At 33.5% G+C, this 18,501-nt stretch overlaps 1 protein-coding gene across 2 annotated transcripts in view; it reads right to left on the bottom strand.

Moving 5' to 3' along the window:
- Positions 1–8,045: 8,045 nt before the first annotated feature.
- Positions 8,046–18,501, bottom strand: part of LOC127902602 (disease resistance RPP8-like protein 3) — a 37,665-nt gene continuing 27,209 nt past the window's right edge. The window contains exons 2-4 of one of the 2 annotated variants that reach the window (XM_052442154.1): positions 9,622–11,143; positions 8,524–9,540; positions 8,046–8,413 (exon numbers count right to left, since the gene is read on the bottom strand). In XM_052442154.1, coding sequence (XP_052298114.1) covers positions 8,568–9,540; positions 9,622–11,123 — 2,475 coding nt within the window. In that variant the 5' untranslated portion in view covers positions 11,124–11,143 and the 3' untranslated portion in view covers positions 8,046–8,413; positions 8,524–8,567. Of the gene's footprint in view, positions 8,414–8,523; positions 11,144–18,501 lie in introns of both variants that reach the window. The other variant, XM_052442153.1, reaches the window with a different exon arrangement.

Below are 18,501 nucleotides of genomic sequence, written 5' to 3'. Positions count from 1 at the left end.
AATGATCTAATATAAAAAAATAATATAAATTTTATAAATCATTTTGAATATTAAAAGAATTGTATTAATATTATTGATATGACAGATATGTTTTAATATTAGTAAAACATGTTCATGCAAAAGTTTATAATATTCAAATAATTGCATTTAATATTCAACATAACTTACAAAATCTGTATTATATATTTTTTTAATAAATTTTTTATTATGTCTATATTAGATTAATATTAAAAATAATTTTCATATCATATATATGTCATTTAATTAATTATATTTAATATATTTTATTTTTATTAATTATTTTATCTTAAAATCTATGGTATTTATAATAATTATTAAATTTTATATTTATAATAATTATTAAATTTTATATTTATAATAATTATTAAATTTTTATTTCGGATTTGTATGACCATTTATAAAACTCATGGGTGTGACCATTTATTTAAAAAAAAAAATGGGGGTGCGGGCGACTTTGTCCATTTTGTAAAACATGAGCTATATTCTTACATAATTAGCTTAGGTTAAATGACTTCATTAATTAGTGTGGTATTAGAGCGAAAGTCCCGTGTTTGAGCATAACCTAACCCCTTGCGTGTGCGTACGCATTAATGTGTCAACTTAAAATAAAATTAACTGACGAATCCTAGGTAGGGGAATTTATAATAATATCGTATATGTGATATATGCCACGATAAAGTTGCACGGACAAACATTCTCTCATCTGTGATCATAGTATCATACCAATATTAATTCTCCAAGTAAAGACATGCGTACCAAGACCTTTTACCTAGAAACCATCGTTGGCCTGATCATTATCCGTTTTGTCAAGGGTTATTTTCAAACCCTCCCTTCTCTTCAATTTCATTCTAATTAAATGTTGTTGTAAAACACTGCAGCCTTGATTCCCAGCAATTGAATGCACTGACAAATTAATTAAACAGAGGAAACAGTGGGCATGCGACGTAGTATATATAAGAGAGGGAAAAAAGATTAATTTCTTACTGCATTAAAAAATGGTAAGTTTTTGAAAGACTTCAGGGTCGATATCAAGAGTGCTACCAGAGGAGGTCAAAGGAAAATGAGAGCTGCTGTTGCTGAAATGAAGAAACGACATGACGAGCTTCTTAAGAAGACTAAACTCAACAAGCGATCCCGATCCCAAGTGATCGAGGTTTCTATTTATCATAACCGTACGACTCTCCCCAATCAATAAACCCCAAACCCACTCAAGCTTTTTTTTTTTTTTTTTTGGAATTGTATATCAAATTTTCTTTTTTGAAAACTATTTTTGCTTGAGTGGGGTTCAAGGTAAGGGCGTTTAGCAGTGGGGTGAGTATATCATTTTTCTCTATTTGTTCGTATTTTTTATTTGCGTTGAGCATAGATGAGAATAAAGAAATGATGAAACTCAACAATTAATTATCAGATTAGGTCTCAAAGAATAGTAAATGACACATAAACAGCATTAGTTAGGATCCAAATTTAATTTGTGTCACAACTCTGTAAATCTAACATTATTGTATGGCAATACAAGACCAAACTCAAGAAGGCATTCCCCATCCTGGCAATCGAGTTTCAATTTATTCTTTCTCCGTTCATACTGTATATGTGGAATTTTCTTCTCTACTATATATATATGTACACATGCATTAATTGCACATTGATTGATTGGCGGAATCTGTGTGAGTGCCATCTCTTAGTTAATCGCATTATTTTTTTAATGATGAATTTCAGGGTAGTGGCTCAAGCACAAATGAGAGTGATGGCACCCATTCTGATGTTGGGTCATCACCCTCTTCTATTTACCTGAGCATAAATGCGGAAGAGGACGATGATATAGATCTCAAGCCTACGGAACCACATATAGAAGATGACTTGAGTCCAGAGGTCAGTCAATCATCGTCCCTTTTAATTTATGAGTACGGTCAGGTATCTCGGTGTGCCGATTACAAATACACTGTTACATCAATTCAAACTCAAATACTGGAACAATAGTTGGCCTGCATTTGTATTTAATTCGTAATAATTGGTATGCATTTGTATTCCAGAGTAGTAGAACAACTGAGGACAATGACCCTCATTCTCACGCTGATCTTCCTCCGTTCGTACCTGAGGCGACTGATGAGAACTCCAAATTTATAGGAATCAAAACAGAAAGAGAAAATGCTTTTGGCGATATTGAAGATCCGAAGGCGGATCTCAAGAGAGATCACCCAACTCGAAAGGTAAAGAATTTAACCTTTCCAAAAATATATTAATGGTTTGCCTCCACATGTTTCAAAATCTATCAAAACTCTTATGCCCTTTAAAAACAAATATTCTTAGTTTCAACTTTCTTTTTTCTCGTACTATTTTATAAATAGAAAGTTTTATTGGACCAATTGTGAGATTTTACAGCACATCTTGGGTAAAATAGTAGATACACAAAAACAGTTTTTTTTTTTTAAAAAAATTACAAAAGGAGAGTTTAATATTTCAACTAATAAGCTCATTATTGCCATTTGTATTAAGTAATTAATTATTAAGCCTTGATTTTTTAAAATGAAAAAAATTACTCTTTTAGTATTAGATTTTCACCGACAGTATTTAGCTTAACACCAAAACTATTTAATCATTACCATTTGTCAGGAACCCATTTCCGGAAAATTAAAAACAAAATGTTTGTATTTTTTGTAATGATGAAGAAAGATAAGGATCTGTGTTATTATCCCATAAATCTACATATCTTCAATATACATCTCAGAAATCAGTTTTAGGTCCGGAATTAAATTCCAAGATTAATATTTAGGAGGAGTTTATAGTTATAAATTATTTTTTTAATATTTTGCAGTAATAATGTAAAGGTCCATTTACAATGTTATAAACTCATCCCGGACTACAATCGCTAATTTTAATTTCGGATTGAAAAATTTTCGTATATCCTAGTTCCTTGTATAACTAGATGATAAATTTGTAATACAGCTTACGCCAGAGCAAACCTTTGTCATTGTCAATTTCATGCTAGAGGTTCCGTCGGCTATTTTCGACCAACTTTCATCGGCCCATAAAATCCAGTACGCATTACTTAGCATGTTAATGTCTATGGCCACCATGATCGTTTGCATTTCTGAGCTTATTTACAAAGTGAGAAGTGAAAGAGTTGCATGGAAATGGAAGGAGAAAATAATTATTCCTTGGCTATATTATCCACCACCGAGTAACAAGCCTTTCGGTTCTGTCACTGTATTTATTGGATTATTTTGTTCCATTTTTCAGTGTATTTTCACAATAACTAATTATGCTTGCTTCCTTAGACACAGTAATAATCCTATCAAAATTTCCATGTGGCCCATAATTTTTTCCTTCGGATTATTGTGTTCAAAACTTCAGCAGAAGTCTCAAAGTGAGGATTAAAAAATAATAAGTACTTAGAGGATGGTTTTCCCGTTGTACTATATATAATGATTTTTTGATTAATTTGTTGAAGGGTTAATCCCGTTTTAAATGACTGCCACATCATTTAGAATCCAAATTATTTATAAATATCCCAAACTCATTTGTAATTGAGTTCAAATGCACCCATTTTTTATAAATATCCCAAACTCCTACTGGCCTGAGTACGATGTAATTGTTTTCACTCACCCTCAGACAAATTCTACTTGCGATTACATAACTCGTCAACTTTTAATCAGCTAGCAGCTTAAAAGTTTGTGTTAGGATTTTAACCCCCCTCTTATTAATAGAGTTGAGGTAGTTTTGGAAATATTGAAAATAAAATAAAATAAAAGAACTTCTTTCGACCTTTTCCGTTTAAAGTCCTCAACTCACTGAGTGCACTCGCCTATCTCTGACCTTGACTTGCTGGCTGGTGATTCGTCTCTCTTTTGCATGCATTTTTTTTCGATGTTTCCACTTGTATTTCGTTCATTGCACAAAATTTTCTGCAATTTGTACCGAAGTAAGGTTTAGCTTTCATTTGAGAATTCTTGTCGGATTTTAGAACTGATTTTGGTTCAATATTAGAGTTTCAGAAGCAAAAAAGCTGTTCGGAGTTTTTGTTCCGTGCACTGAGACTCTATTCCGCTCCCAATTGTACAATTGGTCTGGAATAGAAACCAATATAGATTTTCTCCAATACCAATATAGATTTTCCTCCAAAATTATTAATTAGTAAGAGCAGAAATTTAGGTTGCGCCATAATAAATTTATTTATTGTAGTCTCAGTTATAAATATATCACTGTTGGAAGGAAAAGGAGCATCTATACTCCTAAGACTTAAGAAAATAATAATGTAAATCTTAAGTTTAAATTAAGGAATACAACCATTTAAGTCTCTAGAAAATATTTACTGCAAAAAAGGCCCCACTTATAGCAAATCCTTGAAATCTACAAAGCAAAAACAATGCCTTGCCTCGTGAGGACTTATTTTGTGAATAGACAGCTGAATACGGAGACTGAATGGATCAAAGCTGATTTTACAGTTGAAATTGAACGTTTGGCCTGTGACGTTTCCCACTGTAATTTAACCTACACAACAAATAAAGGGAAATAAGAATCATAAAAGACAATATGCTTTCACTGTTCTTATTAGATAGATTTCGGAGGGAGGGATCTTTCTTTGTTTGTCTGCTGTAATACGTGGCTATCCCACTCTGTTTTGCTACTCAAGTTGAGCCTATGTTGAGACATAATTTTGAGATTGAAGCAATCACACTTAGTTGGTATTTGTATGGCCCCTTGAAGGTTTTACGATATATTTAAATCTGACGATATATTTAAATCTAATGAGGAAGTGCGGAAAAAATGGCATACAAAAATTAGGCAAGTAACTAAAGTTTGAGTTATCCGGTAATAGTAAAAAACTTTTCGAAAACTTTCAAAAACTTTCTAAATTAGTGTTAGATCATAAACTTGATCCATACAACATTGAAGCCCAAATGATCTAGTCCATGGAAGCTTCTTTAGGTAGTTAAGATTTATAGTGTTAAATGTAGTAATGTGGTAAGTAGAATTTGTATGGTTGAGTAGGGTTGTTAGGTTTGGTTTGTGCAGTAGGTTGGTTAATATATGGTTATGATTAAGTTGTAACAAGCATAAATACCTCCTCTCTTAGTTGATTTAAGCAACAAGAAGTAGTAAAGCTTCTTAGTTTTAAAAGAGTTGTAATTGAGGAGTTGTATTGAGTTCATAAGAAAAAAAGAGTGTTTTTGAGTGTTTAATCATTCAAATTCTCCAAAAATTAGTCCATATACTTGAAGGCAATCATTTTGATAAAAACACTTTAATCTTCATTTTATTCAAGAATAGAAACTTGTCAATATGAAAACAAAACAAACTTAAGTTCCATGATCATGATGATAAATTGAGCTTTTAAATGCTTAATCATACACACATTTAATCATACTAGCCTTACAAAAAATGCGACAAGAAATATCACCTATGATAGATAGTATCTCTAATGCTTGTCCTTGACTTTACTGAGCTTTGACCATGAATGTTTTGAACTGAGTTCACGTAGATGATATATGTGTTGGGGAAAAATCAGGTTTTTAATTTTTTTATAAAACATTTTGAAGATCGCTCTCATATAATATATAAGAATTTATATTCTAGAAATTGTACCTTAAAAATCCAATTGGACTTTTTCCATTGAAGTGATTTAGGCTCCTAGATCACGATCCGCCACCACCACTCCTGTTAGATCACGATCCGTCACCACCACGCTTGTTAGATCACGAACTGTCACCAATGATCTTCCAGGTTATGACTCAGGTTCAATCTGCACTTGACGTGTGGGCGCCTTTATCACTACCAAAGCAACTAGCACGGGAAAATTTTTCTCTCAACAACAGAGAGAAAAATCTTTTTCTCTGATCTGTATAAAGTGGCTGTTATCTTTTTCTTTAGAGAAAATAAGCTTTTTATATCTCCCTTTAGTGAAAATCCTAGGCTCCAAATAATCCCCAAAATAAAACTCACGTTACTTTTTATTTTATAGGGGATCCACCATGTAAAATAACATAAGGCCCCTTACACATAAGCTAATTAAATGGAGCCTCCCACTAAATGATATGTTTAGGCTTTTGACCCAAATAGCTAGTTATCTTGCTTATTAGTCCAGTAGTGGTGCAGTCAATTAAATGAGCTAACCCGGGGATTATTTGGGAACATACAATAGTGGCTACAATAATTAGGCCTATAATTAAACTAGCCCAATTATTTAATTCCAAATCTACTCCACTAAAAGATTGGAACTGACTTCCATAATTGTATGCTCAAATAATAATTCGTCTCAAGCCACATTGATTTCTTTACTGCACAATCCTTTGTACCATATCGTTAATTAAATTGATATCTCAACTGTCCAATCAATTTAATAACATCTTATTCCTTGATACTTACTGGTTTTCTCCAATGATCATTTTCAACATACTAAATATGTTGACACACTCTGGCCAGAGAATTCTATGATCAAGTGCCGAAAACCCATCAAGAGATGTGTTGTACAAATTCTATATTGTTAATCTATAACTCCAATACTCATAAATGCTCCCACCAAGATACCGGGTAATCTAGACTACAAGTATGTGTCATGCCCATTGGTAACTCAAATGGAATAACAATTACAATCATGAAATCATAATTAACTCAAGATTAAGATTACAGTAAAATCAATGCCTATGAGATTTAATAAGTCTGACAGTTATTACAAAGTTAATTAAATCTCATATGTGATCATGTTCAATGTAGTTGTACTACATCAATAAATTCATACATGATTAAGACAAATCATTCAATGAATTTATTACAGTCTATACCTAAATAAAGTGCCCAACTTTATTTATTAACTGCGAACTAAATTTATTTAATCATAAGATAACTTGTATTTATGTCTTCTGTGAATCCACATGGTGATCACATAAATACATATAATATGATTAAATGGACTTTAATAAAAATATTAATGCAATTAAGATATTTGCATAAAATACCTCATTATTTTTATTAATCAGAAAAAATATTTATTACAATTAAATAAACACATATGCTTTTAAAGAGCATATTTTCCCAATAATATGTCCTTCAGAAACTAGTGAGATTAAAATAATATATTTTCTATTTTACCCTTAATATGTAGTTTGATATCGTCTAAATCAAGATTTATATAACCTTTAGGTCAACTTGGTTGAATCAATTTTTTTTTAATTAAAGCAATATTTTTTACCGCCAAAAGCCCTTTATCAAGATTAATTCTCTCGTAAAACATTTCAGATTTTTTGCCAGGATGAGATAATGTGTTAAACATCAGAAAGCAAAGGTTACAGATCGAGATTGGTTGGGTCATAAGGTTAAAAGATTAAATCGCTGGATCTGTAGGATGCTTTTCTGATTGTGCAATTTGTGCATACTACATCTGATTCTGTTATTGGGTGGGTCATAAGGTTACACATTATTTGTTCCATTATGGACTTGGCATAAATTGTGCCGGTGAAACATGAAACTTGAAATATCCGTAAAACTATCTTATTTTCTCTTTTCTAATAAATAATTCAAATGAATTATAGCTTGCATCACATGGGCTGAAATAAAATGCTGGCTATACATGGGTGTTACTTTGGAGCTCAAAGACACTATTTTGGGTAGTTTTGGTTCGTGGATTTGTTTTTTAACATGCATATTTGCAATTTTGGATGTCTTAATACTTACACAACTGTTTAATGGTAAATATATTAATATCAATTAAAGTTATGTTCATTTCTAGTCATTGTCGATTTTTCCTTAGAGCAATATATTTTGAGCAATATTGAAACTTATCTACATTACACCAATTATTGATGTAACTTAAGTGATGTTTATTTTCTTGGACCGATCAAACGGTTCAAGATCAAGCATTTCTGGTCTGCAGTTAAGCCAATGAATGCTGATCTGAACTTTACCTTACAAGTTATATTCTTGCTGGTGAGGGATTACAAGTAACACTACTAATTTACAAATTTTAATTCATACATATCCTATTGCCATACAATTAAAATTCAAATAAGGTATGAGTTCACTAAGGCATCATTTAAATTGTTGCAATTTCCTCAGTCAATTGATGAAAATTTGACTCGATGTCTTTTTCCACACGGTCCAAAGACAGCCAAAACCATACATTCATGAACAACACTAATGAAACTTCGACTAGATGTCTTTTTTGTAGAATTCGGATCACACAGCAGTTCTTAATACATTCATGAACAGAAAAAACGTACCTTATTCAAGTTTATAGACAATAGACTAACCATGGCATCTCTGGCGGCAAATCCGCTACAAAATAATGTCCCCAAAGGGGAGCTCAAATAAAGAGAATTGAACGGATCAATGCTGAAATTACAGTTGAAATTGAAAGCCAGATTGCAGATATATATGATTCTTCCCCCTTTGACTTTTCCTACACAAGTCAAAGGACACAGAATAATAAATTAAAATTTGAACCCTTGAAGGTTTTACTACATATAGCACATTTATAAAACCTATTGAGTAGGTGAAACAAAGTCATACCAGATCAGTAATTATCAAGTAAAACTCTCAACCCTTTCAATCCGTTATATTCCAGATGGATATAACTGGATGTCATACCGCCACTCCATATCCTCAAAAGCTCGTAGCCTTTGTCTCAACTCTGGCTGAGGCCAATGTAACTCCAATTTGCATAAGCTCTTTATGCACCAAAGCTCCTCAGGAAGCTTTCTCAAGTACGCACAAGGGTTCAAAATTAAGCTTTCAAGTTTTGGCATTGCTCCTGCCCCCATCGTCCACTCCTCCAGCCATAGCATTGATTTTAGGTGCAAAATCTTGAGCTGCGAAAAACTGCTACAGCCAACACAAGCCAGCTTTCTTTCTAAGTACGAGTTCTGCTTTAGTTTCAGCACCTCAAGGTGTGGAAGCTTTTCTAGTGTCGGCATAGGATCCTCCATTAACTCAGTATTTGATAGGCTCAGTTGGGTCAGACTTGGAGGAAATTTGTATTCGGACAGGATCATCCGTGAGAGCTGCCACATCTTGCCTTTATTCACCAGCTTCAAGCATTCAAGTTTGTGTAGTTTGCATAGGCTTTTGGAAACCCCAGAATGATAGTAACTCAAATCTCCAGATATTCTAAAAGTTCGAACATTAGGGAGTCTGCCCAATATATCTGGAGTACAACTACTTGGGTGTAAGGCTGATATGAAAATGAGATTTTTCAGGGAGCTGGAATAATTTTTTGGAGGTGCAGGCAGAGTGATGGAACCAAAGTTTAGATGCATGAGTTTTTGCATCATCCAAATATCCTCTGGTGACTGATCTATGTAGCTAGATGGCATTTCTAGTGTTTGAAGGTTTAAAAGGGTGCATAGCAGTGAAGGAAGACATTTGAGCGAAGGAATATTCAATTTCAAATACTTCAAATAGAATAAATTTTCTAATCCGGGTGGATATTGGTCGAGAACTGCAGAACCCAAGTTCAATACCCGAAGGTGTTTGAACTTTTTACAAAAATTCTCGCAATGTATCAGAGCGAGATGATCGCTTTTTGAACTGTGATTCAGAAAAGATTGGAGATACATGTCAGAATGTTCTAAAGATAAAAACTCAATCAGATCTTTGAAAACGATGTACCGTTTAACATTTGACAGTGATTCCTCTTCAGAAAAGATTGAAGATACAAATTCCGTCTTTTCTGCCATCAAAGCCAATGAAGTAAATTCAAGACTTGGAACATAACACGCTTTAATTGTGCCACCGGATCTTCTCTTACTCACTTGAATGAAGCCACGATGGATTAGTTCTTTCAAGTAATGTTTGGCAGTTTCTTCACTGTTGTATGGTATGAAACCTTCAGCTACCCACAACTGATATAATTGCTCCGTAGATATCTCAATACTCGGAGGGAAGGCACACAAATAGATGCAGCAGACTTTTAAGTGAAAAGGTAACTCCATCACAGAAAAAATTTGTCTCCAAACTGTCGGAATCGCTTCGCCGCTAAGATGATTTCCTAATGGCATACTTCCATAGTGTAGGACGAAAAATTGTAAGCCTTCATACTTTATTTTAATCAGTGGTCCTCCAACGAGCACTGAATCAAGCCAAATCTTCTCTCCGTTTTCCATTTCCAACGATGTAAGGAGGTCTGGATCAGTGACCAATATCAATACTCTGCTTCCATTCTGATCATCGGGAAGAAGTTCTTCAAGATCACTCCATATATCAGTGTCATCGAAGACATCATCTAGTACAATAAAGTACTTCTTGTCTGTTAGGTAATCTCGAAGAACAGATTTCTTCAATTGATAATCTTCACCGATAATTACACTAACCCGAGATGGAGGCATCACAGACTTGATTATGTCATCCAATATCTTGCGAAAATCGTAGAGTAGAGAAACCCTGACCCAAGCAAGACAGTCAAAATAGAACTTAACATGATTATTATTGTAAGTATCAGCAGCAAAAGCAGTCTTATCGAAGCCATTGCTGTCGAGAATTGCAACCACCGAAAGCCCAGATGGTCCCTCAATCAATAGATCAAACAACTTCTCTCTGCCCCTTTCAAATTCACTGACATCAAGCTGAGGCTGTCCCTCACTCAATTGGCGAATGATTATGTTACTTTGTTCACTGATATCAAAACCATTGTCGCTGGGTGGAAGTTGTTGCATCCGATTTCTAATATCAATGATTTTACTGTGGAGTCCAATAAGAAGAGCCATATTAGACCTGCTCTCACTTTCGATTTCACTGTTTTGCTGCTGCATGATGTTGATGATGAATGTGTCAATGGCTTCCTCAGATTCATGGACAAAGTGATTGATGTCCTCCAGAATTTCCAAAATGTCTGGTCTTTTAACGTCTTCATCGCTTTCTTCTAAGTCCAACAGTTGCAAAAAAGGCAAAGATATTTTGGATTCATCGAATTCGTCTCTAATGAGTTGAATCAAATGACGAGCCATGTCGCCTTCATAGTTCCCGAGCAGAGTAGTAATAATTTCAGTCTCCGTAAAAAGGTTTTGAAAAAGTGGAGTTAAATTTGTTGAATCGGGCAACGTTAACGTGCCTTCTTCACCTGCTAACACGCTTTTCAACCTCTCACAAAATAGTCGGAGGTGGACGTCCAGCATGTCTCCTTCTCTCACTTATACTGTTTAGCAGGAATTTGCAAAACAGAGCTATTAAAAATATATAAATATATGCAAAACAGAGTACTTGTGTTGTCAAATAACTATCTCTAACTAAGGAGCTGTTTGGTATTTTTCTATTTGACGAAAATATTAGAATGACGAACATCTTTCACAAAGTACTTTTCTGACATGTTCTTGGATTTGGTGAAAATAACATTGAAAAAGTCTTTGGTGCCCACTTAAAGCACTGTTATTTTCCATTAATTCCGTAACGGGTGGATACTTTAATCAATCAACATAATTCATTCTTCAAAGAATGAATGGAAATAAGATGGGTCCGACAAATAATTTATTTTATAATTTTTTCAAAAGAATTGCTAAACACATTTTTACAAATTTCATTTTCAAATGCTATTTTAACACAGGCTACCAACGTGCTTTAATATTGTTGGGGGACTTAACATAAGATTTCTACGTATTCAACTTAAAAAATTAGTCTTTTAGTCAGAGTGATCTACCTCCTTATAAATCCAATTATCTCCTCTTTTCTAACTAATGTGGGACACAACTCAATAATCCCCCCCTCGAACGAAACCACCACCGCTAGACGCCGGTCCTTTCGTCCGACACACTTGAGTTGTTTTAACCACATTCCAACTACTAGGGTCAAATTCTGATACCACTTGTTGGGGAGATTTAACATAAAATTTCTAGGTATTCAACCCAAAAGACTAACATTTTAGGTGGAGTAACTTACCTCCTTATAAACTCAAGTAACTCTCATATTATAGCCAATGTGTGACACAACTCAACAAATATTATATAGAAACTAATCATATCTTTATTATAAAACAAATACAAAAACAACATTTGAGGATAAAAGCAAATATAACAAAAAACCCTAAATCATATGCACTTCAATTGCTAAAAGCAAATATAACAGAGAAGATAATAGTGATGCAGAAACACAAAACTAAATAAATAGTAATTCCTATTCGCAAACAACTCCATCAAGTTATATATCTATTTATTTATTTATTTCGTGTACTAAATAATAGTAAGCTCCAAGGGAGAATAATGGTTTTAAAAAAAATTATATGCACATATTTTTTAATGTGCGAGTGAATTTCATTTGATATTATTTGTGGGTGATGATTTTTACACAATAAAATTGCAAGCAACGTGTACATGATAGTGATTATTTTGATACTTACGAAAATGAAAATAAAAAATATAACTTGTGAAAAATAATTAATGACAAACCTAAAGTGGATCTAACATTCATGAGATAAAAATAAATAAAATGAAATTATTATATGAATAATTCAGATAATAAAATACCTGTTATTGATTGTTTGAGTAATCAGAGATTTAATGTCCCGATGATATCTAATTGTGACTGAAAGCACCACAATCAAACAGTTATGTGGAAGAAGCAAAAAAAATCAAATTGAAGAATTTTATTCAAACTGGATGTTGATAAATGAATGGTGTATGGTACAATTGAAAATGATAGCATAAGAAAACACAAGTTAAGAGAAAAAGGGAGGAAAGGCGAAAGAGCATTTTAGCTTTACTTCTAAGTAAAGGCAAATATCTTGGTTCAAGAAATGAACGAGATACCAAACTAGCAATAGGAAAAAGGAGGAAGGTTAATAAAGCATCTTAACAAAAGCTAAACAAAACAAAGACTTGGTTCAAGAAAAGAATAAGATGCTGATGTCCTGCAATCTTGTTTAATTGTTTTTGTTTTCTGTTTTTGCCAATCCATAAAAGGAAAGCAATGCACATTTGCTAACGAGAATTCAAAAACAATCCTTTTGTCTCAAAATAAAATGAAAATAAATCATGATGACAAGAATGTAATACGAAGATTATTGAAATAACAGCATTCATTTTTTTAAAAAAAAAGAGAAATAAACTCTACCTTATAGTGTGAAATAAACTCTACCTTATAGTGTCTAAAATAAATTAAATAAGATAAATGATGGGAATGAAAAAAAAGTTAGTACTAGATGTCTTTTGAAACTAGAACTTCTTAAATTTCTTAAAGCTAAAGTTTCTTGATAATATAAAGATTTATCATCACACTCCTAAACAAAACTATCATAAACTTCATCATACGACACGAAAAAGTCTTGTCCTTCATCTGAAAGCCTATAATTTTTACCCCCAAAAAAAATGCCTAAAAGAACATTTATATGTATATATAAGGTAGGAGTGGGCAAAAAAACCGTAGTGTTAAAAAAACCAAACCGAACCGACGGTTTTTTCTAATTCGGTTCGGTTTTTATTTTTTTTAAAAACCGAATATACCGTTTGTAAAAAAACCGAAATGTCGGTTCGGTATTCGGTTCACTTAGCTGAACCGAAAAACCGAACCGAAAAACCGAATTATTTTTTGATTTTATTCAAATCAAACATGTGTTAATAATTTTATTCAAATCAAACATGATTTTATTAAAATCAAACATGTGTTATTTCTCTTTATAACATTATGATTATGTTTATATAGATGGAGTATTGAAGTTTGGTTATGTATTTTTAAATTTTAATATTTCATATTTTGGGAGTATCTTATTAATAGTTAGTAAGATATTAGTGATAAAATGTGTTTTGAATACTTTGTATTTATTGTTAATATTTGTAATAAAATTAGGATAAATTAATTGTTGAAAAAATTTTTTACATTCATGAGGCCCAATGGACTAAAAAATTAAAAATTCAAAATAAGCCCAATAGGCCCAGAACCGAAAAAACCGAACCGAACCGAACTAATCCGAAAAGAACCGTTTGAGTTCGGTTCTTATTGAGTTCGGTTCTTATTCGGTTCTTTTTATAAAATAACCGATTTAAATCGGTTCTACTTAATTTCGAACCGAACCGAACCGTGCCCACCCCTAATATAAGGCATCTTTTGTTTAATATTTTTGTGCGCATAAGCGTATGCTTTACTCAATATCACAGTAGACACAAGTCATCATAGGTGCCAATCGCTTTAATTATGATTATTTGTTAATCTAGTGATGATTACATCTGTGTTTAGTACAAAACAGAAACCGCATAAACAAACTTTGCCGCGCTTTGTAACAACTTTGACTGAAGTTTGATGTGGTCAAATGAGAATGAGTGGGTCACGTGTGCATCACATGGGAGGGCTAATCTGCAACAATACTCGCAGTCTCACTTTTATCAAATTCGCAAATCGAATTCAAAACAACTTCCCGAAAAGACGGCTCAAGTTGATTGTTAATTTCCATTTTTATGCATCAGTAGTCTTATCTGCATTTACTCCAATAGTTGATGCAATTCTGGTGGCTTCTGAAAATTTGTATCCTCTTTAAACGCTTGGGTTGATTGTGTTAGGGTACTATTGGCTTGTTCGGAAAATTGGAAATCAACAGTCAATTGTCGATAGGCCAGAACCAGATGTTAATTTGTGCAAAGATCAGATTTGCAGAATAGCTGCATATTCAACAAACTTTACCTAACATTTTTAGAGTCTTGCCGTTGATGGACTACAAGTAACATTGCAAATTCACAATTATAAAAGCAGTCTGCTGCACAAATCTTGAGATGGTAAATGGCATAAAGCTGAAAAATAAGTAGAGATAATACACATCAGAATTTAGGTGCTTAATTGGCATATTAATGAAGAGTGTCATATTCACATTGATGAATTTGAGAGAGCAGAGCAAACCACACACGAATGAAGAAAACTTAATTGGAACTAATCATACGACTGTTAGAAAATTCAATAAAAAGGAAGGCCTTATTCAAGTTCATAGACAATAACTTAAGCATGGCAAATCCGATACGAAATAATATCTCCAAAAGACAGCTCAAAAATGCTAAATTACAGTTGCTAAATTCTCCATAGACCACAACTGGATTTTAATTTGCAGAAAAGCTGCATGGTCAATGAACTTAACCTTACTTATTTAGTCTTGCCGTGGAGGGACTACAAGTAACAATACAAATTTACAATTATAAAAGCAGTCTTCTGCACAAATCTTGAGATTGTAACTGGCATAGGGCTAAAGTTATCCAATAGCTAAAGGCATAAAGCTGAAAAATAAGTAAAGATAATACACATCCGAGCGGAAGTGCTTAATTGGCATATTAATGAAGACTGTCATATTCACATTGATGAATTTGAGACAGCAGAGCAAACCACACCCGGATGAAGAAAATTTAATTGGAACTAATCATACAACAGTTAGAAAATCAGGAAACGGAAAAAGGCATACCAAATCAGGCAAGTAACTAAAGGTTGAGTTATCAGATAAGATAGTATAACTCTCCTCAATTAATCAATTAGGTTCCATAAGGCAATATGTGGATGTCAAACCGCCACTCCATATCCTTAGTATTTAGGCCATATCAAGCATTTTTGGACTGTTTTTGGGGATTGAAAGTACAAATTGGCAGTGGAAATTAATTTAAATTTAGATAAATATGTTTTAGTACCTTCTAGTGAGATTACTAGTAGCTTATCTTTGACTTTTGATTGCTTTGTCTTCATTTCCCCACTTTATTGCTCTTCGATGCTTTCCAAAAGAGATTCCTTTAATCCTTTTGGTGTCAGCAGGCCACCACTTTTCTTTTAAGTTTTAATCGAGTCTGAGGTAGCAAGTTATAGCAAGTTATGTTCATTTCTAATCATTGTCTCTGTTTTCTTTGAACCATTTATTTTGAGCGTCAGTGAGCTTATCTACATTACTCCAGTTATCGATGAAACTCAAGTGATGTACATTTCCTTCGACCGATCAAACGGTTCAAGATCAAGCATGTGATGGTCTGCAATTTAGCCCACGAATGCCGGTCCAGACTTTACCTTATAATTTGTAGTCTTGCGGGGAGGGATTACAAGTAAGACGGCAAATTTGCAAATTACAGTTCATACATATCCTTTTGTCATGCAAATTAAAATTCAAATAAAGCATGACGGCACTGAGGATTATTTACATTGGTGCAATTCCCTCAGTCACTTGATGAAAATTTGACTAGATGTCTTTTTCCATACAGTCCATGGACAGCCAAACCCTTTATTCATGAACAACACTTAACTGGAGTCCTAATCGCACAACAGTTCCTAAAACACAAAATCCACATCAACAAAAGCAAAAACATACCTTATTCAAGTTTAAAGACAATAGACTAACCATGGAATTACTAGCGGCAAATCTGCTTCAAAATAGTGCCCCCAAAAGGCAGCTGAAATGAAGATAATTAAACGGATCAATGCTGAATTGCAGTTGAAATTGAAAGCCAGACGGCAATTATATATGATGCTTTCCACTTGGATTTTCCTACAAGAGTCAGGAAATTACGATAAAAAATTAAAATTTGAACCTTTGAAGGTTTTACGATAAATTATACATTTATAAATCTACTGAGTAAAACTCACCTCTTTCAATCCGTTAGATTCCAGAAGGATCAAACTGGATGTCATACCGCCACTCCATATTCTCAAAAGCTCGTAGCCTTTGCCTCAACTCAAGCTGAGGCCAATGTAAGCTCTTTATGCACCGTAGCTCCTCAGGAAGCTTTCTCAAGTATGCACAAGGGTTCATAATTAAGCTTTCAAGTTTTGGCATTGCTCCTGCTCCCATCGTCCACTCCTGCAGCCATAGCCTTGATTTTAGGTGCAAAATCTTGAGCTGCAGAAAACTACCAGAGCCAACGCAAGCCAGCTTTCTTTCTAAATATGAGTGTTTTGCTTCAGTTTCAGCGCCTGAAGGTGTGGAAGCTCCTCTAATCTCGGCATAGGATCCTCCATTAGCTGAGTATTTGATAAGCTGAGTTGGGTCAGACTTGGAGGAAATTGGTACTCAGACAGGACCATCCTTGAGAGCTGCCACGTCTTGCCTTCATTCACCGATTTCAGGCATTCAAGTTTGTGTAGTTCGCACAGGCTTTTGGAAACCCCAGAATGATAGTGACTCAAATCCCTAGATATTCTAAGATGTTATTCGGTTTATGAAACAAGTTTAGGAAAGCAATTAATCTAAAACTAAGAAATATGAGTGTGATGGGAAGATTCATCACTTACATCTACCTTATGTTTTTCACTGGTACCGATTGTATAATCTGGGATTAATACAATTGTGATTACATAGAGTGTATATTGTCAAGCATAGGCTTTGATATGGGCCTTAGTATGCTTGAGTTTGATGTAATAATATGGAATCTATGATATATGATGAACAACTCTTTTGTAAAGAATACAATTGAGATTCAAAGCAAGATAGCTCCTGCTTATTGGTCACGGCTCGCACATTGCATTTGCTAGTATGATAATTGAGTTTTGAGGCTTGAATAGAGAGTTCTCGTTGCACCATAAGCATCCCATCATGTGTGAGTGGGAGATGTTGGAAATATATATGTAAATATATATTAATATTTAGGGTTCTATAACTTTGAGGTCACCCATGAGGGATGCATGACCAAGAGCAAGTGATTATTTTGAGTTAGAACTCTCTAATATCTTACAATATTATATTGAAAGATATTAAGTGATCCTTGAGAAGATGATCACTTCAACAATTGTTTAAGCTTATTAAGTGATAATTGAGAAGATGATCACTACTCTTGGAATGCTACAAATAGAGGGCAAATCCATAGAGAAAAGTAAACTTAAGTGAAGTTAAGCAAAAGTGCAATTTAGAGAAAATTTAAGTCAAGGGAAGCTTAGAGGGTTCTTGCAACGTGAATAGAGAGGATCTTCCGACTTTGTGATCATCCTCCGACCATAAATCAGTAGCACAATCTTGGTGTATTGGTTTTCAGCATATAATCTGGGTATGTGTTTAAATTTGGATTTTCAAGTTTTTATGTTGATTCTTGTTCGAAAATCAACATTGGTATCAGAGCTAAATAGGTTGTGTTCTGATTTAAGCATGTAAAGCATGAAACCCAAGCATGTTCTTTAAGAAAATTAATTTTTCATCTAGAACACATATTAATGGCATGTAACGATTTACTTGTTTTTTATTCCATGCACCTGGATTAATAAACATATTAAGGTGTATAGATTAATTCCTATTTTCCATGAGAATTAATATGATCCGTGTAATGAGTAAAATGAAAACCTAGGATATGAACCCGTAAGTTTATTTTACTCATATCTTTCATGATACATAACATACAAATATGAAATTGGTATCATTAGAAAGAGCATGAAAAGAGCTTTCCAACGGTATATCATATGAAAAATTCTTACGTGTATTTAGAGAAAACGGAGCGTTTAAAGTTCCGGTTCAAAAATCTGGAAAAAATTTTTTGAGGTTGAAGATGATGAACAGTGCTTTCACTGTTCATGCCCACTCGCGGTGGTGGAGAGTATAATCCACGCACCGCCTTCCCAATTGAATTT

The sequence above is a fragment of the Citrus sinensis genome, chromosome 5 (assembly GCF_022201045.2).
Source record: "Citrus sinensis cultivar Valencia sweet orange chromosome 5, DVS_A1.0, whole genome shotgun sequence".
NCBI classification, from domain to species: Eukaryota; Viridiplantae; Streptophyta; class Magnoliopsida; order Sapindales; family Rutaceae; genus Citrus; species Citrus sinensis.
Note: the sequence above shows the minus strand (reverse complement) of the source record. Positions and strands in the feature narration are given on the sequence as shown.